This window comes from Schistocerca cancellata, chromosome 5, assembly GCF_023864275.1.
Source record: "Schistocerca cancellata isolate TAMUIC-IGC-003103 chromosome 5, iqSchCanc2.1, whole genome shotgun sequence".
NCBI classification, from domain to species: domain Eukaryota; kingdom Metazoa; phylum Arthropoda; class Insecta; order Orthoptera; family Acrididae; genus Schistocerca; species Schistocerca cancellata.
Window position 1 is genome coordinate 411,591,423 of NC_064630.1, and position 25,544 is coordinate 411,616,966.

Consider the following 25,544-nt stretch of genomic DNA (forward strand, 5'->3'; position numbering starts at 1 on the left):
GATAGCATAACATAACCCAGTGACTTGAGGGGACCAATACAGGAAACAAACAAGTTCAGAATGTTAAGTTCAGAGACAAACTTATTACTTAAGTAATGCTATTAGGGTGAAATATTCAACACAATGGAAAAGGTTACAAAAATTACCATGTAGCAATTTGTGATCTTTAACAGGATAATGTGGTAGAGGTAAAAGATAGCAAGTATTTCAAAAAAAAAAAAAAGAAACACAGCTTTGAAAGATGGCACAATTATGAGGTATAAGGAGCAAGTACTATCTGTCGTTTTCCTTCCTTCCTTCCTCCTCCTGCTGCTTCAGAGGTGTCTTACAGACCCCTCATCCACTCTCCCTACAAAAATTTTCCTATGTCCTTTTCCTGAAGAAGGAATTTGTGGTTCCAAAAGCAAGGAATTTGGATTTCATTGTATGTGTAGCGATTCTCTGAAATGGGAGTTGTTCCTTCTGGAATTAGTCAGTCAGGCAATTTTTCTGATATTTTGACAGATTTCCAACTAATGTTTTTCCTTTTTGTTGTGCCTCCTTCCATTAACTATTATTAAAGTTTCAATGGTGAAATATGTTGAATTGTATTAAGTGCAGGAAGCGGAACACAGGGTGCAGTTATGAAATGGAACACTTACAGCAGTATGGGTTATTCGCACCACTCTCCTTCCAGTGTTCAGAGCAAACAAATTTTCTTGTATTAACTTTCCACAACTTTTTTCATTATTTACCCATTTAGTTCCAGAGGAACAGATATGTTGTCACGAAGCTCAGCATTGTGTGAATATGATGATTATGTTGTTTGCTGTACTGCCACATAATGCTTCAGTACCTGTAGTTGCAGTGTCAATATTTAAAACACTTGAACTGTTTTCATTACAATTTTCACATTTCATACTGACACTGAACTTTATTTTGTGCATGAAGTATCATTTACCTATATTCCAAAGGCTGTACTTGCTGCTGTCTTTGCTGCACAGTCATCAAAACTTTAACTTTTCTATATTCTCTTTACCAACTCTTTTTTTTCTTTCAAAGGTCTAAAAACTTAGGTGAACAAAACACAATTTCTTTTTAACAGTTTTTTCCTTATATCTAAAAAAGAAGACAGAAAAAAATAAAAAAAGCTCTGAGCACAACATCATTCATACTGACATTTGTGTACTTTTGACCTTTTAGTTAGAATAAATATTTCAAGACTTACAATGAGTGTTACAGTTGTAACACATGTAGATCAAAATTTGTGCGTTTCTTTAAAAAATGTGACTATACACTATTGCACATCATATTTGAATACATGGAAGAATTTCTTCAAGAACACATGCACTCGAGGGATATTCAAGAAGATGCAGAACATGAAACATTATGAAATTTATGATTTTATATGACACAAAGTCCTGAGAGTCACACAGTATGACATGTAAAGAGGAATATCAGTAATGAAATTTCTAAAGCATTCACTGAATTAAGCATCACGAAAAACACCAGAGATAAGAAAATGAATTGATTAGATAAATTCCATGCTGAGAGGGAAAAAGTCATTACTACATGGATAAAAGTTACACATAAAAATTATATGAGTCAAGAGAACACACAAAATACAAGTGAATGAATAATTCAGGAGGGAAAATTGCACAGGACACACAAAAGAAAGTGTACAAGATGACAGTGATATATTGTGTGTTTAAAGTTTACCCAAAATATGATCAGGAAAAATCCTTTATCTTACCCCTATCCCCTTTAGAAGTATGAACAAGACAGGAAATTCCTATTTGGATAAACTTTCAACCATATTTATTACAATGATGACAGTGAAACACTACTGCATAGTAGAAATGTGTCATATACAACAAAGTTTGTCCTGAAATTCAAGCTTATGGATGATTATAATTTTAATAAAGACAAACCCACATTATAAAGATTGGCACGAATGTTCAACATTATGTATATATATAAAATTTCACAGAAATCAACAAGTATAAAATTAAACAAATTCAGTACACAAATGTGATTACTTACAAAAATAAAATTCAATTTACAGATTCACTTCAGTTTGGCAACAATGCATTACATTAAGTAACATGTCTCACTCACAGTTTCTGTAACAGTGAAAATTTACAGATAAACTTCATTTAAACATAGTAGAACAATATGAACTCATTTAACAAGAATAAAATCACAGTTTCTCAACTCAGAAGAATGATTCTTCTGTGCGAATATTTCCATAAACCTATTTATTTAGTAGGTACTCCTACCAAATTGTTTATAATTTTGTAAATAAGTAACAATATAGTTCTTTGTTAACTATTAGTTTTAAATAATACAGAATATTTCAACAAATTTAATAAATGTCTGCTGAGAGAGAGAGAGAGAGAGAGAGAGAGAGAGAGAGACAGTTAAACATGTAACACTTCAAATTTAGCATTATAGACTGATGTGTCTCATAACGTATTTCCCATTAACTCTGAATCAACAATTGTTCAAGTGAGGCAATAAAGAAATAATTTTGGCAACTTCTACATATGCAGTTCATCACACACACACACACACACACACACACACAGACAGACAGACAGACAGACTTCCCACTCTAGGTGCAAAAGGAAAAACAGTCAAAGAAGAGAATAAATCTTAACTGTGTAACAATAAATATACTAACAATTTACAAGTTTATATCAAAAATTTTAAAAACAGTAGCATATGCTGATGAAATATCTTGAATCTGATTTTACTTGTAAGCTTCCATTTATCACATAAATCTGTGTATAGTATCAGGTAATGTAAACATTAACATGATAATTATTATAGAAAATGTAAGCCACAATGAATTTCGAAGAAAATCAGCCATATTTACAGTGGAAATACATTTTATACAATGCTTACAATCTACACATATTAACAATTATCTCTCTTTTGTGTTTTATGCTGAACACTGCTTTCACACAAATGAAAACATCAATTTCCTTATATGTGAAAGTTTATGAATAAAACCATGTAAAAAAGGACAAAAGATGTGTATGTACGTTTTTAAAAAAATATCATGGCATGATAAAAGTTATGTAACAGGTACTATTCTGAATGAAAATTCAAACTGTGTAAATTATAGTAAACCATGAAATAGCAACTTGAATTAAATGTGCTTGCTTAGAGATACTAAGAAAAGCATGCTATTGGATGGCAGTGCAGCATTTTGTCAATGTCTTACAATTATACAATGGTACACAGCATGTGGAAGTCATTACCTACAACTATTTATATAACAATATAGGCCAGATGCAATCTAACATAATAAAAACAGTTGCGGTCATGTTAATGTTACACAATAGCTCTCAAATAAAATCAGATCAAATACACTTAACGTATCAGTCACATTCAAACACACAGCAATTTAAAATTCATGAGACTTGCTGGCATTTCGACATGAAAATTCATGTCTCGGCAGCACATCTGATAGGTACACAATATCATTTTTATGTAAGATATAAAAAATCCTGCAGAATGTCTTTTTCAAAAATCGCTTTAAATTGTACATACTAAACACATATTGCAGAGAGTTGTTTTCTACGTTCCGCAGATAGTTTCCAATGATACATTAGCACACGCACTTCACGTTTACAGTATGTTAAATTCACTCAAGTATTACCTCAATAAAGGTCAGAGAACCACTAACAGCCCTCTCCCTAATCACATATTACAAGATGTGACATGTGGATTGGAGATAATGCTGCATGACAGTAGACATTCACAGAAAACATTAAACAAATCCCAGAGGTTTTTCAATATACATTCACAATCTTGTATTTTCCTTGTAGGATGTATTTCAATCCAATTATAAAAGTCAACTGTATTTCAATCCAATTGTAAAAACTACAAAATAACAGAACATAAACCAACAGTTATTTCTCTGGAATGTTGGTTAATCTCAATGACTGGTACAGTTTTCTACATCTAAGTATATGTAAGAAAGTACAAAACAAGCAAATCTTTGGATTCAAGGGACTACTTCAATGTTGTCTGTAATGTTGTGCATCATGTGCTGATCTGTCTGTTTCAACCTGGAGCTAAACACTGTAAATGGCACACAATGGAAATGGTCACTCACCTGACATGCACACAAACAACACTTTGGTAAGGACAAATATGTTGGTTGAAGATAACTGTAACACTACTGCAACCTGTCTATCCGGAAATTGTCTTCTGTTGAAGGATCTGTTATCACATTCATATCGGGATCTGTTAACATCTGAAGACCATCAAAGTCAATTGGATCTAGTCCTTCACGGAGGGTCTCATCTGAGGGGAAGAGCTCAGAGTCATCAAAAGAGCCCGACATGGCAGAACCCAAATCCTTAACAAATTCTTGCCTCGAGAGGTCATCACCCGTACTTGATGAAAAATCTGTAATATTAAGACAAACAGAATGGTCAGTGTACATACTGATAACACACTTGTAGATAGTAAATCTCATACAAGTTTCAATTGCAGCACTTTCATCTTTGATGAGTACAGCTCACTAAAATCATGAACAATTAACAACAGTACAAAGACTAAACTACTGAACTCTTCTCAGATTTCATAACAAGAACTACAAATAATGCAGGACAAAGAAATACCCATCTATGAATTGAAAAGAAGCTGAAAGAGTGGAAAACAAATGTTTCTAGGTCCAGGTGGAATCCTGGTTGGGTTTTACAATGAGTACTCCTCAGTATTGGTCCCATATTTAGCTTGCATTTTTCATTACTTGTTGATTTGCTGCAGAATTTTTGAACATATTCTAAATTAAAATACAATAAATTTCCTTAAGGGAGAAAAGCTTACATCCATAGATCAACACAGATTTAGAAGCCATCACTCATGTGAAAATCAACTTGCCCTTTTCTCACACAATATCCTGTGAACCATGGATAATGGGAAACAAGGAAATTCCACCGTCCTTGATTTCCAGAAATTTCATGAATGAATTGTGTAAGATATGAAGAGTGGGTAGCCTGAGTTGTAATATTGCACAGTGAGTGCAAGTAGAAGGGTAACCCAACATCAGCAGTGATACCAGGAAGCAGGAGATTACATGACCGGCTGGAGACAAGCTCCTAGAAGGAATAGAGGTCAGGAGGACAGCACATGATCAAGTGGGAAGTGTGTTTTGCAAGCCTTTATAAATACTGCCACCTGCCGTGCTGGGGAGTCAGAACTCAGTCTGCCTCATTACTCTGCCCCCAGGATGGGATATAGTTTCTAGTGGTACTTAGCTGCACATGGTACATGCAGCACTCCACAACAAAGTCAATGTGTTAATGCCTTGCAGGATTTGACAGTGGTTTCCCATCCTAAATATTCCTCACTTCTAGTTATTTATCTCAGAGTTCCTTGTCCTTTTCCCACCAATTTTCTTTATCTGAAAATATTTCCAACTTGTATTCTCAGGCACCAGAGCTATTAGCTGGATGAGTCACTTCACAACAGAAAATAGTATCAGCTCACATCCTGATCCACTAGCAGGATGCTACTGATGCAAAGTTTTTTGTGCCATGTGTGAGGTTGGCTAAAAATATGCACTCCTATTCTGTGGAGTTGGCACAAATTAGGCATCCCTACTGTCAAGTGTTGGCTACCATGAAGCTAAAGCCTTAATATGTCCCTACACACGATGGTGGTTGAACAAGCCGTGGATTGAGAAATAGGTATAGTACGTTGTTGACTTCTGATGGTACACACTTCAAAATGAGGAAAGGACCGACGGCTTTGAGAGCTATGACTGAGATGAAGAAAAAAGAAAAGGGAAGAGTATAGTGAAGGCCCAGAAAGGATTGTTATGGCATGGGTTTGTCTACATGAGAGATGTGTTGCCAATGCGGCGTGACTGCACGCCGATCCATTGGGAGGCAGCGCGAGATCTGATGGGCGAGGAAGGTCTGCCACGGCATGAGTTTGACTTTGTGGGAGGCAGGTTGACAATGAGATATGGGAGCCTGATGTTCCAGAGGGAGGCAGCAACATCAGTCAACGGACTGGATGCGCCGGAGGGGCCCCACCAGCTGCATGGAAGCAGATAATGTAACAGGAGGCATGTGACAGACAGGGCTGGCTGGCAGCGAGGGCCATGTAGCTGGGAGGTGATGGAAAGATAGAGAGGCAGCACAGACTGCTAACACACTCAAATAAGGTGACAAGGCTTACTGGTACAGTATGCCACAAAACGAGCAGGTAAAGCAACCAACAGTAATGTTGCACAGTCATTATAAATCAGGCAGCACATTAGTTTAGGTGATGCATTAAAATTATTAGCACAAGCCTTTCATCGCAACAAACCACAGGTAATGAGTTTTCGGATAATTTTGATAGTGCATTTAAGTTGCTGGACCCAGGTGAGCATAATATTAAGTCAAGACACAAATAGTAGGAGCTGCCAGGTGTAAACTGTTAGTCAGGGATTTGACAACCACATGGACTGTCGTATGAGCTGTTTTCATGGAAAATTTTGCTTGTAAATGCACATTAGGCTATTATTCCTGTAAGTTGTTTGGAAGTAGACAAGATCATGGTAAAAACATTGCACTGTGGGGTTTGCATACCGATGCCTTGCTGTATCATTTTAGGGAAGCCATTGGGGTTGTCATAATGGAAGCTGAGTTAACTGGAATTATTGCTGTGGTTCTGAAATTAGGTCAAAGCAGTTTTCATACACGGCCTTTATGGTGACTGCCTTGAAATAATATTGAGGGCTATAGGAGAGAGACAGTAACACACTCTGAAGCTACTGATACTGACTCTACGGAGGAGAGTGCTATAGCATCGGTGAAAGAAAATCTGATAGGGAAAAACATAGTTAGAATGCCGAGGAACGACAGACCTGAAAACCTAAAAGATTGAAATGTATTCGCAGTTGCGAATATGAACAAGTACCAGCTGTATAATGGAACGATGACAAAGAAAATTTGAACCAGACCGGGACTCGAAGCTGGGTTGCCCGGTTATTTGAGCATGACCTACAGCCAGACTTAAACTTCCCCATGTCATCACCCACATGTCCACAACCTGTACTCGTACATCCACTACGTATATTCGCATACAGGCGACACATTTTACTTGAAAGTTGCTTGCCCAGTGTGGTGGATATATACGATATTGCATACATATCCAAAGGAACATTGCATCATAACTTGGAACAACACAAGCACTGCAATACCATAAAAAATGTTATCTATTTGAGACAGAACTGGAAGCAAAGCTCAAGGATGAAGAAGAAAAAGAAGATAAGTTAGCAAACTTGCCACTGGAAAATCCAGAAAAGCTAGTGGAAATAAACCAAGAATTTAAAGGGCACTTTACAGAAACGGACTGATTAAAGCCAGTGAAAATTTCCAGTAAAATATTAGGGCACACTGTGCCATTGGCAGAATCAAGAGACGTCCGCCGCTCGTGGTCTCGCAGTAGCGTTCTCGCTTCCCGAGCACGGGGTCCCGGGTTCGATTCCCGGCGGGGCCGGGGATTTTCCCTGCCTCGAGATGACTGGGTGTTTGTGTTGTCCTCATCATTTCATCATCATCCAGGAAAGTGGCGAAATTGGACTGAGCAAAGATTGGGTAATTGTACGGGCGCTGATAACCACGCAGTTGAGCGCCCCACAAACCAAACATCATCATCTCAGAATCAAGAGACATAAAATACATTTTAAGTGTAATCAAAGGGGCCACTCTGCAAGACAATAAGGCAATGTAATGAATGTGCATGGCTGGCAAAAAGAAAGATTAAGAGGCAGGAAAAATAGAAACAATGAGGCAGTCATACCGCCCTTTGTCATGCAAAATATTTACTGCTGCATGTATGAATAGAAATGATTTTATAGTATTATGATGTAAAAAGGGAAAAGCGAATCTGATGAGGATTCTGATCGATAGTGGTGCTCAAACATGTGTTGTTAAAAGGAAGTTTTTGGAATGCTTGAATGTGTGATCCAGGTGAAAGTATTGGGAGCAGATGGATTGCTAATAGCGTTGCTAAGATATAAGGTGTTACAGATATTGAATTGCAGGTTACAAGAGGTACTGGAGCAGAGGTAGATCTACCATTTGAGGATCTCTTACAAAGCAGTTTCCTAACTAGTCATAATGCTGTGATAAATTATGATGCAAAAAGTATATGGATTTGTGAGAAGTAAATCAAGTTGTGAACAGCATGAGGACATCAGCTCTCAGAGAGAAAGTTTTATGGAAAAGATGTTAACGAGAGAATGGCAGAGGCACTGGGAAATAGCTACATTAGTGCAAGTCTGGTAGGAGCTACGAGACAGCAATGTGTTAGTTCAGTGGCGGTAGGAGCTGCGAAACAATGGCAAGTTATGTTGAACATGAGAAGAGCTGGTTTGATGGCAGCAGTAACCACAAAAAAGAGAGATGTTAATGTGGAAGTGGTAGGAGCTGTGAGGAAACAATGTGTTTGTTCGATGCGGTTGGAGCTGAAAAACAGAGAAGAGTTGTATCGAACACAGTAGGTGCCAGTTTGATGCTGGCAGGAGCTGCGAGACAGCAAAGTGTAGGTTCGGTTGCAGTCAGAGGCTGTTGGATGACAGTAGAAGCTGCAAAAAAAAGAATGCTAATTCAGTTGCAGATGGAGCCACAAAACTAAGAATCAATGAAAGAGAGAACCTGCAAGAGAAGACACTAGAATGGGTCAAAGATTGATCACGGGTCTGATACAGGAAGGAATTTTCAGAGTGCAGGTAGATATAAGAACGAGTATCATTAGGGGTCTATGCACCAGAAGCACTGGTATTGGTAAGAGATGGCACTAATGTGCTAAATGTGACAGAAGAAAATACATCGATAAAGTGTCTAGTACTGGTGGTTGAGGAAGTGCCACTTGAGGAGGCCAAGTGACAAGAGTAAAGAAAGAGAAAAGTCCAGGGTGAGTAAATTAAAAGAAAATGTCATTGTCAAACATTTGAACTGTAAAGAAAGAAATGCTATTATGGAAATTTGTATGGCATACAATGACATATTTCACTTGCCAGGTGTTCAGTTGAAGCATACTCATGTTGTAAGACATGAAATCTAGATCATTCCACAAGCAGGTCGGGCAGTATGTTCATGGCTGTATCGAATACAACATGCACAAAAGAGGTCCTTAAATACGAAACCGATAAAACGTTGCAAGACTGTGCTTCCCATAGCCCATCCAATTCTCGGAAGGGGATATGCATTGTTAATAGATATCAAATTTAGGCACCTATAGTGTGCTACAGTCTGCCATTTTCCTACTAGCATCTCCCCACCCCCGTTTTTAATTATAATTAGGGGTAATTCCATGCATTATTACTTGGAACCATAATATCCAGTAGTGTTTGATTAGTGCTGTGAATGTAACATGTGCACTTCGTTACCATCAGTGTGTGTGTGTGTGTGTGTGTGTGTGTGTGTGTGTGTGTGTGTGTGTGTGTGCGCGCGCGCGCGCGCGCGCGCGCGCGCGTCATATGAAATAAAAGGGCACAGCCAGCATTTGAGGTATAAACACATCAAGAAAGAAAGCCAGACAAAGAATTGGAAGTAAATTGACTAAATAAGACACAAAGGAACTACACACACTGGCTGCAAGTGGGCACTGATTTAAACCAATGGGGAATGTTGAAAATCTGTTCAAGACTGGGTTTCTGTTGTGGTAATTTGGCAACAGTGAACAGTTTGTGTGTGATGTTGAGCATCTCACTGCAGAAAACAAGCTCCATATGTGAAATGTCAACTATCACATAATTTTAATTGGACTATAGTACTGAAACTGAAGACAATAAAGACCAAGAAAGAGAACTGAAACAGCCAAAACAGCTATTGGGAGCAAATGTTTAAAAGCCATCCCCAACGTCGCAAGTGGCGACACTACTGGGACCTTCGGAGAAGAAGAGATGAGCCAGGCCAATAACCCAGGCCATTTGGGCAAGGGTGACACACAGGCCCTAACACCCAGAACACAGCTGAGAGAGAACTAGCTGCTAGTTTGAATCTAGAAGAAAAGAAAGTGATCCTGAAGCAGTTACATGATTCACCAATTGGTAGTCATCAAGTAATTGGAAGAACTTCTAACAGAACAAGGAAATATTGCACGTGAGAAGGCACGAAAGCCAATATAGGACAACATATTTATGCCAGTGGAAATGACAACAACCTCTGAGCACCGCTTTGACAACAAGTATATACTTACACTTCAGGATGCACTGATGAAATTTCTAGTTGCAGAACGTATCAAAAACAAGATGCGGAAATGGTAGCAAGAGTGCTAGTGGAAAACATTATTTTTAAGTTAGGCATACCATCAATACTACTGAGTGATATAATAGTAACTTTACCAGTGAAACAATGCAAAGAGAATGTGTACAGAAAAAATCCGGCCCATGAGCTACCACCCACAGAGTCATGGAGCATTAGAAAGAACACGCAGAGCTTTAGCTGAAATGCTCAGGCATTATACAGACTAATTACAGACTAACTGGAGTACATGGATCCCATATACGGTTTTTGTATTCAACACAATGCTGCTTAGTGCAACTGAGTACACATCTCCTGAGTTTTTGTTCGGGAAAGTGTATATTGTAGTAGTATGGTATTCTGCCTTATGGCAGGTCTTGTCATGGGTTAAGCCTCTTTTGTCTGTCCATAGCCAGTCTTTTCATTTCTGAATATTTGTCTGCTTTGATACTGTCCAGCATTTGATACCTTCCTTTTCCTCTCCCCCTTTTTCCGTCCATCATTTCTTCTATTCCTTCCTTCAATAAACAGTCTCTCCTGAAACAATGTCCAATCCAGTTCCGTTTTCTCTTTCTGATGACTTTCAGCATGTTTCTTTCTTCTCCAACTCTTCTTAATACTTCTTCATTCCTTACTCGGTTTTCCCATTTCACTTTTTCCATTCTTCTCCATATCGACATCTCTAGTGCTTCCAGTCTTCTTTCATCTTCCTTCCTCAATGTCTAGGTCTCTGCACCATACAGTGCAACACTCCATATGTAACATTTGGCAAGTCTTTTCCTCAGATCTTTGTTTAGTGGTCCACAAAGTAATTTCTGTTTCCTCTTGAATCTGTCTTTTGCCATTGCCATTCTTTTCCTAACTTCTGTTGAGCAATACATGTCCATCATTACACTTCCCAAGTAACTGATGTTATTCACTTGCTCTATTTCCTCTACCCCTATTTTCATACGGCATTTTCTCCCCTTTCCTCCAATTACCATTACAATTGGTTAATCTTAATTCCATATTCTTCTAATTTTGTGTTTAGATCATCTAACATTTGTTCCATCTCTCTTGCACTCTCTGCCATCACAACCATGTCGTCTGCAAATCTTATACACTCCACTCTCTGATCCCCAATACAAACTCCTCTCCTTCCATCAAAACTTTCATTAATAATTTCCTCCACATAGATATTGAACAGTGTTGGTGATAAACAACAGCCTTGTCTTACACCTCTTCCGCGTTCAATTTCTCCACTCATCACACCTCCTATTCTTACTCTTGCTCTCTAGTTCAAATATAAATTTCTATTTAGCCGTCTATCCCTCCTTAGGATTTCCAGCAGTTTGTCCCATCTGACACAGTCAAAAGCCTCCCCAAGATCAATGAACCCAACATACACCTTCGTTTTCTTCTCCATGTACCTCTCCTATCACTCTCAGTGGCTCAATGGCATCTATAGTTCCCACTCCTCGAATGAAACCAAATTGTTCATCTCCTATTATGCAATTCAGCTTTCCACATAGCCTTCTGTTGAGCATCCTCCAGCAAAACTTTGGCTACACGTGATATCAGGCTCACTGTTATATGTTCCTCACACTTTTTGTTGTTATTTGTCTTTTTTATGGGTATTAAGATACTTTCTGTAAAGTCCTTTGGCCACTTTCCTGTCATGTGTATTTGATTACACAATTATAGTATAGTACACCAGAAATTTTACAAAAGAACCCAGCAGAAGTAATCTACAATTATGATGATTATGTGCTCACGTTAAAAGAGTGAATTAGAGCTACGCACCAGTGTACATCAGCTTCTAATGCTCAGACTAAATGGAACAATAAAAATATTATGATAGAACTCAACATCCACACATCCACAGCAGTTCCAACAAGCAGTTAAAGTTCTGTTACGAGGATAATCCCAAAAGTACCGTCTCCTATTTTTTTTATAAGTACAGAACTCTGTTTGTATGGCAGTTGGTCACACTGTTATGAAGAGTGCTTCACGTGCTGTGTGTAAACATGCGTATGCCACGCTCAGGTGCTCAGTCTTGGCTTGGCAGCCGTTGAGCGGGAGGCCATCAATTTCTGAGGAGACAGTGTTGAAGGTTGAGAAAAGCATGCATGAAGATCGACGGATCACCCTGGATGATCTCTGCACGTTGGTTCCTGAGGTTTACCGAAGCACCGCTCATAGAGTTTTAACGGAAACATTGAACTACCGGAATGTGTGTGCAAGATGGGTGCCACGCATGCTGACTGATGACCACATGCAGCAATGAGTTGAAGCTTCCTGCGCATTTCTTCACTGCCTTGCAGCCAAACAGGACAACTTTCTAAACTCAAATGTCACAGGTGATGAAACCTGGGCATAACACTTTACACATGAGACCAAGCAACAATCACGCCAGTGGCGGCATCCTTCTTTGGCAAAGCCATGGAAATTCAAACAAACACAGTCTGCTGTTACAGTCATAACAATCGTTTTTTGGGATTGGAAAGGGGTATTGTTGGTCGACTTTATACCCACTGGGACCACAATTAACGCTGACAGGTACTGTGAGACCCTGAAAAAACTCAAACGGGCAATTCAAAACTGGAGAAGAGGAATGTTGAGCAAGGGCATACACATTCTCCATGACAACGCTCGCCCACACATCGCTTGGCCAACCGTTTCTCTCCTGCAACAGTTTCAGTGGAACATAATCACCCACACACCCTATAGTCCTGACTTGGCGCCCAGTGACTATCACCTGTTCCCTAGGTTAAAAGAACATATGGCCAGAAAGCGATGCAACTCCGATGACGAGGTGAAAGAAGAGGTTCATAAATTTCTGAACAGCATGGCAGCGAGCTGGTATGACATGGGCATACAAAAACTGCCACAGAGTCTACAAAAATGCATTGACACAAATGGTGATTATGTCGAAAAACAGCTAAATGTTCAAGCTGTAAACTGATGTAAACCATTGTAGACATAAACAGTTCTATGTACTTATAAAAAAAAATAGGAGACCTTACTTTTGGGATTACCCTCGTATTTGACAAACGTGTATGCAGGGGCAAATTAGGCAGTCAGTGGCCAATATATAGTAAAACAAATTAAAGGACCAAATGTGGTTGTATGTTTAAGAGGGAATAATATCTGACAGTGGATGACAAACACCTGAAATAGTTCTTTTAATTATAGGTTGGCAGCAACACATCCAATAGAGGTAATTACCATTGGGAGATTACTTCAGTCCAAACAGTGGCACATCACCTGCACCCACAACTTTACGAAATTCTTGTCATATCCAGGATTATATTGCAAAAAAGTGGGGAAAGTCAGTCTTTACAGTGTAGCATGGAGAATCATAAGTTATTTTAATTTAGTAATATTAAAGAATAAATCTGAAAACACAATACTTGCTACCAGCTCTGTAGAATTCTGCCAGAGAAGGCTCACTCAGCTCAATATGAGTGCTGTAGAGTGTGCAAGTACAAAACAGGTATTACAATGGCACATAGGTAAAATAGAGGAACCTTTATACATTCCTGGAAATTGAAATAAGAACACCGTGAATTCATTGTCCCAGGAAGGGGAAACTTTATTGACACATTCCTGGGGTCAGATACATCACATGATCACACTGACAGAACCACAGGCACATAGACACAGGCAACAGAGCATGCACAATGTCGGCACTAGTACAGTGTATATCCACCTTTCGCAGCAATGCAGGCTGCTATTCTCCCATGGAGACGATCGTAGAGATGTTGGATGTAGTCCTGTGGAACGGCTTGCCATGCCATTTCCACCTGGCGCCTCAGTTGGACCAGCGTTCGTGCTGGACGTGCAGACCACGTGAGACGACGCTTCATCCAGTCCCAAACATGCTCAATGGGGGACAGATCCGGAGATCTTGCTGGCCAGGGTAGTTGACTTACACCTTCTAGAGCACGTTGGGTGGCACGGGATACATGCGGACGTGCATTGTCCTGTTGGAACAGTAAGTTCCCTTGCCGGTCTAGGAATGGTAGAACGATGGGTTCGATGACGGTTTGGATGTACCGTGCACTATTCAGTCTCCCCTCGACGATCACCAGTGGTGTACGGCCAGTGTAGGAGATCGCTCCCCACACCATGATGCCGGGTGTTGGCCCTGTGTGCCTCGGTCGTATGCAGTCCTGATTGTGCCAAACACGCATACGACCATCATTGGCACCAAGGCAGAAGCGACTCTCATCGCTGAAGACGACAAGTCTCCATTCGTCCCTCCATTCACGCCTGTCGCGACACCACTGGAGGCGGGCTGCACGATGTTGGGGCGTGAGCGGAAGACGGCCTAACGGTGTGCGGGATCGTAGCCCAGCTTCATGGAGACGGTTGCGAATGGTCCTCGCCGATACCCCAGGAGCAACAGTGTCCCTAATTTGCTGGGAAGTGGCGATGCGGTCCCCTACGGCACTGCGTAGGATCCAACGGTCTTGGCGTGCATCCGTGCGTCGCTGCGGTCCGGTCCCAGGTCGACGGGCACGTGCACCTTCCGCCGACCACTGGCGACAACATCGATGTACTGTGGAGACCTCACGCCCCACGTGTTGAGCAATTCGGCGGGATGTCCACCCGGCCTCCCGCATGCCCACTATACGCCCTCGCTCAAAGTCCGTCAACTGCACATACTGTTCACGTCCACGCTGTCCCGGCATGCTACCAGTGTTAAAGACTGCGATGGAGCTCCATATGCCACGGCAAACTGGCTGACACTGACGGCGGCGATGCACAAATGCTGCGCAGCTAGCGCCATTCGACGGCCAACACCGCGGTTCCTGGTGTGTCCGCTGTGCCGTGCGTGTGATCATTGCTTGTACAGCCCTCTCGCAGTGTCCGGAGCAAGTATGGTGGGTCTGACACACCAGTGTCAATGTGTTCTTTTTTCAATTTCCAGGAGTGTATCTAACTGCACAATTAGCTTGCTATGAAAGAAAATAACAAAATGTTGTCTACTAAATTTTGCTGGGGAATCAGTAAGATATTCTTTGAAACTCAAGATGAAGATGACACATTTTATTTTTATTTTTGCTTTTAAGGCAAAAACTGATGTATTAGAAGGAGAACAGAAGCAGCTGTCAATGATAACTATAGTGCTAGTCACAATTGTGAAAGCCATGTTAACAAAATTTAATAAGTCAGGTTCCATAGTGAGGAACGAACAGATCACTAACAACGAATGAAATGGCTCAGTAAGCATATACAGCCAAACCTCCATATGACAATTACCAATATAATGATAAACCTGGGTACAGCAATAATTTCATACATACTATGTTAATTACCCCTCATTACAATGATGAAGCAACACCCTGTTATAATGAAGACAAAATTTTGACAAATTTGCTATTCCTACTTCTGAGAAGCTCACTATAGCGATAATATATGTACCCTCTTACCCTTATTACATTTTTGAAGCACCATGGTTTTGCTGATCATTTGATCATCAGTGGTGTCAATTTATATGTTCTTGATGCTTTGCTGCAGAGAAGAATAGTTAGATGTACTTTTGACTGTTTTACTCCTTTACTCTTTTCTTTTCTTAAGGCAGTTGTCTCCTCTGTCATCAGTTGATACAACAATCTTGTCACATCTGTGTTGTACAACTTTCCAGGACTGTATTTTGCCAACAGTTCACATGTGGTGTTTTTCCTCCAAAATTGTGCATCACCTAAAGGTGCTGATTTTTCTTCTTCAGAAATCACTTTACAAATGATCCCAGGCCTGGCTTTAAATCTTTGCAACCATCCATTACTTGCATTAAAATTAGAATCGTCACGCAACTTACCAAAATCTAAGTCCTTTTTGACATATCAATGGACCATTAATTGGTACATTCTGCACACGCATCTCATTAAACCACTGCAATGTAGCACTGTCCACATCGTCAGCAGCAGCCATCTTCATTGTTTTTCTTGAAGGGTTAAATTTGCCACCTACAAAACTTTCTTCAATTACTTTTTGTTTTTTAAAGAACGTAGCTGACGTTTATTGTGTAAGTCCATACGTCCTCACTGTGGCTACTTGTTTCATTCTGTTGTCAATGTGTTTGAAAGCCTACATTTTTGTGTCTAGCCTTATTTGTTTCTGACTTCCAGCCATCTTTAATTTATAAGTTAATTCAGTACAGTATAGCTTCAGCTGTAATGTTTTGCTACAGTTGTGTTGTAAATGTGATTTCTTTTATTGCAGTCAATTACAAGGCAAATCGAAAAGCATGGATGACGTCTACTCTTTTTGGTGAGCAGCTCCTTTCACTTGATAAAGAGATGTCAATGAAGAATAAGAAAATTGTATTGCTGGTGGATAACTGTAGTGAGCAAAACAACACGCCAGCACTGAAGAACACTGAACTATGCTACTTCTATTCTTCAGCCACTAGATATGGGGATAATTAAGAACTTTAAAACAAAATACCATTCACATTTAGTTCAACATGTGATCGCAAACATTGAAAGAAAGGTGAGCAATCCCTATAGTTTCAATGTGAAGCAGGCTTGTAACATGATTGTTAGTTCCTGGAGCAATGTACAGCCAAATGTGATTGTGAACAGCTGGAAAAGTGCAAGAATTTCGAAAAGTGAAGATGTTGGTGAGAGTGGTGTGGTGGATGAAATAATTCAGGATGATATTCAAAGTGATCTGGAGATTTATTCAGCAGTTACTGGTAAAACCATAGATGCTTCAGTAGCTGAATACTTGTCAGTGGATGATGAGGCCATTGGTGTTTGAAGTACATACCAACGAATCTATCATTGGGGAGTTAAAGGGTGATGTGATAAGTGTGAATCCCCCTCCTCTGATGGAGGTCAGTTGGAAACTATTCAGCAAGTAGCATCTTCAATCCCCAGTGTTTCAGTGCAGCAATTGATTGCTTTGAGGAGATAAATACAATATCCACAAAAGAATCTTTAAGAAAAAAGAAAGAAAGGGAAATAAGTGAATTTTTCTGTACACAAAAGTAAGATACTCTACAGTACAGTATTAATAAATGAAGTGAACAAAATGTGTTCATTATTTGTCTTTTTTCATCAGAAAAGTACTACAGTAATGTACTTCTCAGCCATGAAAACATGGCTCCTTGCTTCAAGTTATGATAACAAAACCTCACTATAACAATAATGCTGGAACAACAATTTCATTTTCATGGTCCCATGAAATTCATTTTGTCGAGGTTTGACTCTAATACAGTTTCAAAAAAGTGCTGACAGAAGGCTACAGAGAGTTGTTGTATAGATGAATATAATGAGCAGCTAATTCAGTTGATATCTATCTTTAATGAGTTTGAACACAAATATTATTTGCTAATTACAGCAACCATAAATGTGGAGAACAGTATTTTGGAACTGCACCTAATTAATCCTGTGCAGGTAGTCAAATATCTTGAGTTGATAAAAGATGACAGTTGATGAAATATGACATTAAAGATAAGCACTTACAGGTTACTGACAATGATTATCAACTGCTTAAAGTAATTGATCTTGATGTATTCACTGCTGGAAATATTTTAAGTTACATAATAAATATTCCCCTCGTAGAATTGTGATATGTACAAAATTTGGCCACCTCCTGTTGATGTAGATGCAAGGAAACAGTTATTTATGAATATAACCCTAGAGAAGAAAATACTGTTAACAGATGATGCTAAAATACAAAATGTAAATCAGAGTAATGGTCAATTATTACATAAAATGGGAGATCAAAGTCAGAGAGTGTATAAGCAGAAGTTTATTCTTTTGTTGATTAAAGATCATGAGATATCCAAAGCAAGAATGTTACACTGCCTTGAAGATACCCAAACACTGCACTCAGAAGTATATACAGTACTGAATGAAAGTGTTTGGACATAAATAATGGGCAATGATTGTTATTTGTAGCACCAAAAGATGGAGGTCTTACAGTATTACGCAATGACAGTGAACTCACTGATTTAGTTATTTGTAGCACAAGCAAATTGAAATTTTTGGGCAAATGCAGAGGATATGGTGCTCAAATACTGATACAATAAGAATGTATTATAAGAACAAACATATCAAAAAATGATACAGATCCAAACTTTAATATGGATACAGAGTGCTGTATTGTCAACTAAAAAAAAAAAAAAAAAAAAAAAGGACAAATAACACAATTTAATTTGAATTTGCCTGTTGAGCACATGCTAAGACAGTTGCATGATTTAAGTGCAGCAGGTCATAAACTTGATGAGTTGGAGAATGAAACTTTGTATCAGCATACTACTCCTTTTATTAAGTAATATACCCATTTGGAGTTATATGGGGACAAGTATAGCAATTATGATTGTGATTCTGTGTATTTGTCGGAAATGTCATTGTTGTAAAGACTGTTTTCAGTTCAAGTATATAACCATAGGTGATGACTGTTGTAAGAAAATATGTGAGAAATAAGATAGTAAATTGGTATTCTGATAGGGAACTGGTCAGATACCAGCCTGTTTGACGAGATTTACAAGAAAATGAAAAAAATATATATTTACGAGACTGCTCATTAGATATGCGGCTAAGGATAGTGGTAATGTAACATACAAGAAAAGCGTTATATCAACAAGATGTTGAAGACATTGAGAGAAGACAGACCTTAATGCTAATGTCAAAAAGATAAACCAGAGTTGAAGTGATGATAAGCTGAAGATGGCCCAAAATGACATTGCTGTGAATTCTTGACTACAAAAGAGATCACAACGAATTTATGATAGGAACTGCTTTGTGCAAAAGTATAAATTAAAAGAAAGAAGATCATAGTGTGTTTCTGATAAGTATTACTTTGTGCAAATGTATGGCTTGAAAGGAATAGTGATCATAGTGAGTTTATGAGTTCCTTATGCAAACATATACACTATGACTTGTGTATTTACAATGTGTTTATGATGAAAATAATGTAGGTTGCCTTTGATAAGTAGAAGATTATTATGTCTTTATGGTAAATGAGTTAATCTGTGCAAATGTATGCAGTGTAAAGGAAATGTATAATTTAAGACAAAGAGTTATTATTGCTATATGCAGATACAAGTACCGTAAATGAATATGTCTAATTCAAAATGGGGATAGAACGTAACAATATGGCGAAAAGGAAAGTTGCTACTCACCATATAGCGGAGACGCTGAGTCGCAGAGAGGCACAACAAAAAGACTGTCGCAAATGTAGCTTTCAGCCAGTAAGGCCTTCATCAGAATCAGATGGCTAACACACACATACACAAACTCACGCAAACACAATTCACATACACAACTGCAGTCTCAGGCAAGTGACGCCACACTGCGAGCAGCAGAATCGATGCATGATGGGAGTGGTGACTAAGTGAGGGTACGGTGGAGACTTGGGTGGGGAGGAGGAGGGATAGTAGGGTAGGGGTGGCGGACAGTGACATGTTGTTGGGGAGCGCACAGGGACAAGTGGAAAGAGGGTAGGGTAGCTATGTGCAGTTAGGAAGTTAGACGGATGGAGGGAGCGAAACGTTGGGGGAGTGGGGGGGGGGGGGGGGGGGGGGAGACAGCAGAAAAGGAGAGAAGTAGTAAAAAGTGTGCGATAGAGGAATGAGGGCAGTGTAGTGTTGGAATGGGAGCAGGGGTTATGAAGGGATGGACAAGTATATTTTGTAGGTTTGGTGGACAGCGGAATACCACTGTAAGAGGGGTGGGAAAGGTAGTGGACAGGACATTTCTCATTTCAGGGCATAACGAGAGGTTGTTACGAGGGGAATGCTCCTCTGTGGCTGGATGGTGGGACTTTGTGAGATGGTGGGAGACTGGAAAGATAAAGCAGGGTAGATTTGTTTTTGTACAAGGTTGGGAGGATACTTAGTTTACAAAATGAGGATATTATTCTGAGTCACACATGATGAAAGAGATATGATTAATTGTGCACATAGGAAAAAGCTGTTTTTCCAGATTACTGATGAATAGAAAAAGTGAATATGTACAGTAGGTATAGTAAAATAAATGTATAGTAAAGAAATAAATGTGTAGTAGAATACATATAGTAAAATATACGAGTGGTGCTCAGAAATTAATTTTTTTTCTAATCTTGTTGGTACACCTGTTCCTGGTGTATGTTTGCATTTTCAGCTGCTTTGAATATTAAGTTTATTGTCGAAAGTTGAAATTTGTTACACAAGTTTTCGAGTGCTTGGCGAATTTAATGTAAAACAAAAAGATGGATCAAAGAATTAGCAATAAATTTTGCTTGAAAAATTGAATGTAGTGCAGCACCATATTCAAAATGTTGATGAATCTACAATGAATAAGACAAGAATTTGTGAGTGGTATAAACACTTCAAAGAGGGTCAAAAACATATTGAAGACGAAGACCGCCATGGATGCCCTAACATATCAGTTACTGACGAAATTGGGGAAGAAGTAAAGAAAATGGTTCTGAAAAATCACTGAATCACTATCAGAGGGGTGGGTGATGATGTTGGCATATAATTTGGGCTCATGTCAAGAAATTTTTTTAAATGTTTTGTGCATGAAACATGTGGCAGCGAAGTTTCTTTACAAACTGTTGAGTTTTGGCCAAAAACAATGTCATGTAGACATGACTCAAGAATGGCCGAAAGAAGTCGATAATGATCCATAACTTTTTTAAAAAAAAAAGGGGGGGGGGTTTATAGCAGGTGACAAAACATGGGTATACAGGTATGGAGTCGATAACCGAGGCCCAATCAGCTCAATGGAAACTGCCTGAAGAGCCAAGACCGAAAAAAATTCAACAAGTTTGATCACATGTGAAGGTCCTTCTTCGTATCTTCTTTGATTACAACAGGATAGTGCATCATGAGTTCCTGCCTTACGGCTGCATGGTCAATAAGGAATACTACCAGGAAGTTAAGCATCATTTTCGTGAAGCAATCCGAAGATAACGATCAGAATTGTGCCAAAACCATTCGTGGAAATTGCATCATGGTAATGCTCCCATTTAAACCTCAATGTTTGTGTGCAATCCCCCCCCCCCCCCCCCCCCCCCCTCTCGCTCTCTCTCTCCAGAAAAACAAGTCCGTTATGTTGCCTCAGCCATCACATTCACCAAACAAGGCCTCCTGCGATTTCTTTCTATTCCTGAGGCTGAAGAGAACCAGGAAATTACATTGTTTTGCCACCACTGATGAGATGAAAACAGAACTGCTGAAGGAGCTGTTCCAGAAGCGCTTCCAAGATTAGAAAAAGTGCTGGCCCTAGTGTATTATATCTAAGGAGGATTACTCCGAAAAGGACAAAGTTTATGTTGATGAACAAATAAAGATTCTTTAAGAAAAACCCCATTCTCATAAAAGAATAATGTACGAGGAAAGTGTAAATAAAGTAATGAATTTATGATGCACATACTAACGCAGCTGCCAGAAAAATTTTGCAGTTCTAAGAACACAGATTGCAAAACTTTCCCTTGGGGGGGGGGGGGGGGGTGTTTTGTAAAGACAGACTGCAGGGCCAGCTGTAGAGAAGCTTCTGAAAGGAAGAGAGGTCAGGAGGACAGCATGTGATCACGTGGAGGATCCATCATGATAGCCTTTATAAGCGGCGCCACCAGCACTGCTGAGGATTCTAAACTCAGTCCATCTCAGACGCTAGACTTGCATTACTCTGCACTCAGTACAGGACATAGATTATTGTGCTACTTAACTGTGCAAGGTACTGCAAGACTGCATAACACAGTCAGTGTGTTAACGCCTCACAGGATTTTATAGTAGTTTCCTATCATACATACTTCTTGAGTTCCCGTTATTTATTCAAGTTCCTCATCCTTTTCCCTCTGAGTATCCTCTTCTGAAAATATTTCCAATGTGTATTCTCAGGCACCAGACCTACGAGTTGGATGAACCAGCTGAAATAATGGCAGCTGCCATCCTGATTTGCTTGCAGAAAACTACAAAGAGTTTGACACAGCATCACACTGCAGACTATTAATAATGAAGATCTAAACATATGGAACAAGGTTTTGATATGTGAGTGACTTGATGACTTTTTAAGTAATAGAACCCAGTACATTGTTCTGGATGGCGTGTTCATTAGAGAAAAAGGTGCACTTGTTCTCAATATACACAATCACTCTGATGGATACAATAAGCAGCAATCTGCGATGGTTTGTTGATGATGCTGTAATGTATGGAAAAGGGTTGTCTTCGAATGTCTGCAGAAGGATAAGGATGACTTTGAAACAATTTATATTTCAAGTTATGAATAGTAGCTTTCTCTTAATGTGAGGAAATGGAAGTTAATAAAGACAAGTAAGAGAAAGATGCCTGTAATGTTCGAATACAGTATTAGTGGTGTGCTGCTTGACGCAGTCACATACATCAATATCTAGACATAATGTTGCAAAGTGACATGAAATGGAACAAGCATATAAGGCAGCCGAATAGTCAACTTTGTTTTATTGGGAGAATTCTGGGAAACAGTAGCTCATCATAATGGACATCAGGTACAGATCATCTGTGTGATCCATTCTTGAGTACTGCTCGAGTGATTGGTAACACAACGAGATCAGATTAAAGGAAGACATCGAAGTAATTCAGAGACGTGCTACTAGATCTGTTATTGATTGTTTGATCAACACAAGAGTATTACAGAAATGCTCTGTGAACTCAAATGGGCATGCCTAGAGGAATGAAAACATTCTCTTCATGAAATACTACTGAAAAAGTTGAGAGAACAGGCATTTGTGACTGAATAAGGAACAATCCTACTACTACCAACCTTACATCTCGAACATGGACTATGAAGACAAGAGAAATTAAGGTTCGTATTTGTATGGAAGCACATAAACAGTTGTTTTTCCCTCATTCCGTCTGTGAACGGAACACAAAAGCGAATAGCTAACAGTGGTATAGGGTACCTCCCCCATGCAGCATATGTATGTAGATATAGATAAATGACTAATAATTTCTCTGTAAGTAACTTTATTCCTTTTAATTTAATTTTTAAAATTATTCAGCCATAGATTCTAACAAGATCACAATTACGCATTTGATTAAGCAGCAGAAGTCAAGTCAATAAGCGAAAGTGCAAAAAAAAAAAAAAAAAAACAGTATATTACAATATGTCCTGCTATCACAAAAAAGGCCAAGTATGTGTAGAACTCTTGCTCTGAGAGTTCCGTACAAACTTTATTAGGTATATAGACAGTTCATCCATCCCAAGAATAGATAAGGTTGATGATTTTTGCTTTTTATCGCAATTGATACTGGCAATATACCAGAGCCAGGAATTTCAAGATTTCTGAGAATCTTTTAATTTTAAGCTTTAAATTTATTTTTTTTTTTTTTTGTGTATTTTCACATTTGTTATTGTAATCTGATGAGTTCACGATTATAAAAATATGTTACATAAATGACTGTATCTACTGATTGCATTCACCCATTCTTGAGGGGGGGGGGGGGGGTCTTAACAGTGAAAGTCAGATAACAAATGACAAAAAAATAGTTTTATATCTAAAAACAAATATGATGTAACTCACCAAACGAAAGCATTGGTATGTTGATAGACACATTAACAAACACAAACACACACACAAAATGCAAGCTTTCGCAACCAACGGTTGCTTCATCAGGAAAGAGGGAAGGAGAGGGAAATACGAAAGGATGTGAGTTTTAAGGGAGAGGGTAAGGAGTCATTCCAATCCCGGGAGCGGAAAGACTTACCTTAGGGGGAAAAAGGGACAGGTATACACTCACGCGCGCGCGCGCACACACACACACACACACACACACACACACACACACACACACACACATCCATATGCACATATACAGACACAAGTAGACCTATGTAAAGGCAAAGAGTTTGGACAGAGATGTCAGTCGAGGCAGAAGTACAGAGGCAAAGATGTTGTTGAATGACAGGTGAGGTATGGGCGGCGGCAACTTGAAATTAGCGGAGGTTGAGGCCTGGTGGGTAACGGGAAGAGAGGATATATTGAAGGGTAAGTTCCCATCTCCGGAGTTCTGATAGGTTGGTGTTGGTGGGAAGTATCCAGATAACCCAGACGGCGTAACACTGTGCCAAGATGTGCTGGCCGTGCACCAAGGCATGTTTAGCCACAGGGTGATCCTCATTACCAACAAACACTGTCTGCCTGTGTCCGCTCATGCGAATGGACAGTTTGCTGCTGGTCATTCCCACACAGAAAGCTTCACAGTGTAGGCAGGTCAGTTGGTATCACGTGGGTGCTTTCACACGTGGCTCTGCCTTTGATCGTGTACACCTTCCGGGTTACAGGACTGGAGTAGGTGGTGGTGGGAGGGTGCATGGAACAGGTTTTACACCGGGAGCGGTTACAAGGGTAGGAGCCAGAGGGTAGGGAAGGTGGTTTGGGGATTTCATAGGGATGAACCAAGAGATTACGAAGGTTAGGCGGACGGCGGAAAGACACTCTTGGTGGAGTGGGGAGGATTTCATGAAGGATGGATCTCATTTCAGGGCAGGATTTGAGGAAGTCGTATCCCTGCTGGAGAGCCACATTCAGAGTCTGACCCAGTCCCAGAAAGTATCCTGTCACAAGTGGGGCACTTTTTGGTTCTTCTGTGGGAGGTTCTGGGTTTGAGGGGATGAGGAAGTGGCTCTGGTTATTTGCTTCTGTACCAGGTCGGGAGGATAGTTGCGGGATGCAAAAGCTGTTTTCAGGTTGTTGGTGTAATGGTTCAGGGATTCAGGACTGGAGCAGATTTATTTGCCACGAAGACCTACCGTATTTATTCGAATCTAAGCCGCACTTTTTTTCCGGTTTTTGTAATCGAAATAAACACCTGCGGCTTAGAATCGAGTGCAAAGTAAGCGGAAGTTCTGAAAAATGTTGGTAGGTGCCGCCACAACTAACTTCTGCCGTCAATACATGTAGCGCTACACAGCCATGTTTTGCAGGCACAAAGATAAATATGGGCCCAAAACCTCCGCGTCAGTAAATAAATTTAAAAAAAAGGTGGAAGACGAGCTTTTTTTCTCCGCCCCGAGTTCCAACCACTGCATTGTCATACATTATCCAACGAAGTAAATACAGATTCCGTATTGTTTATCTTCGAATGTAGCAGCATTTCAATGTACTACGAAAATCCGACTGGCAAGACTATTTGGGATGTTTGTCAATATGGCCAACTCTACGTTCTGAATTTTTTCCTACCTGTGAGAAAGATGATTGCTAATAGGAACTTTTATGAATTGTGAATCACATGCAGTATTCTCTTCACCATAAGAATAATACGAATATAAACATTTTGCCATGTATTCTTTCGTGTTTCCTGCTCTCTCATTTAAATCCTGTCTGCCTAATAAACTATGA

The 25,544-nt window shown here is 39.6% G+C and overlaps 1 protein-coding gene across 3 annotated transcripts in view; it reads right to left on the minus strand.

Moving 5' to 3' along the window:
• Positions 1 to 215: 215 nt before the first annotated feature.
• Positions 216 to 25,544, minus strand: part of LOC126187823 (CREB-regulated transcription coactivator 1-like) — a 369,127-nt gene continuing 343,798 nt past the window's right edge. For all 3 annotated transcript variants that reach the window (XM_049929121.1, XM_049929120.1, XM_049929119.1), the window contains one exon: positions 216 to 4,401. In XM_049929121.1, the coding sequence (XP_049785078.1) occupies positions 4,169 to 4,401 (233 nt within the window). In that variant the 3' untranslated portion in view covers positions 216 to 4,168. The remainder of the gene's footprint in view (positions 4,402 to 25,544) is intronic.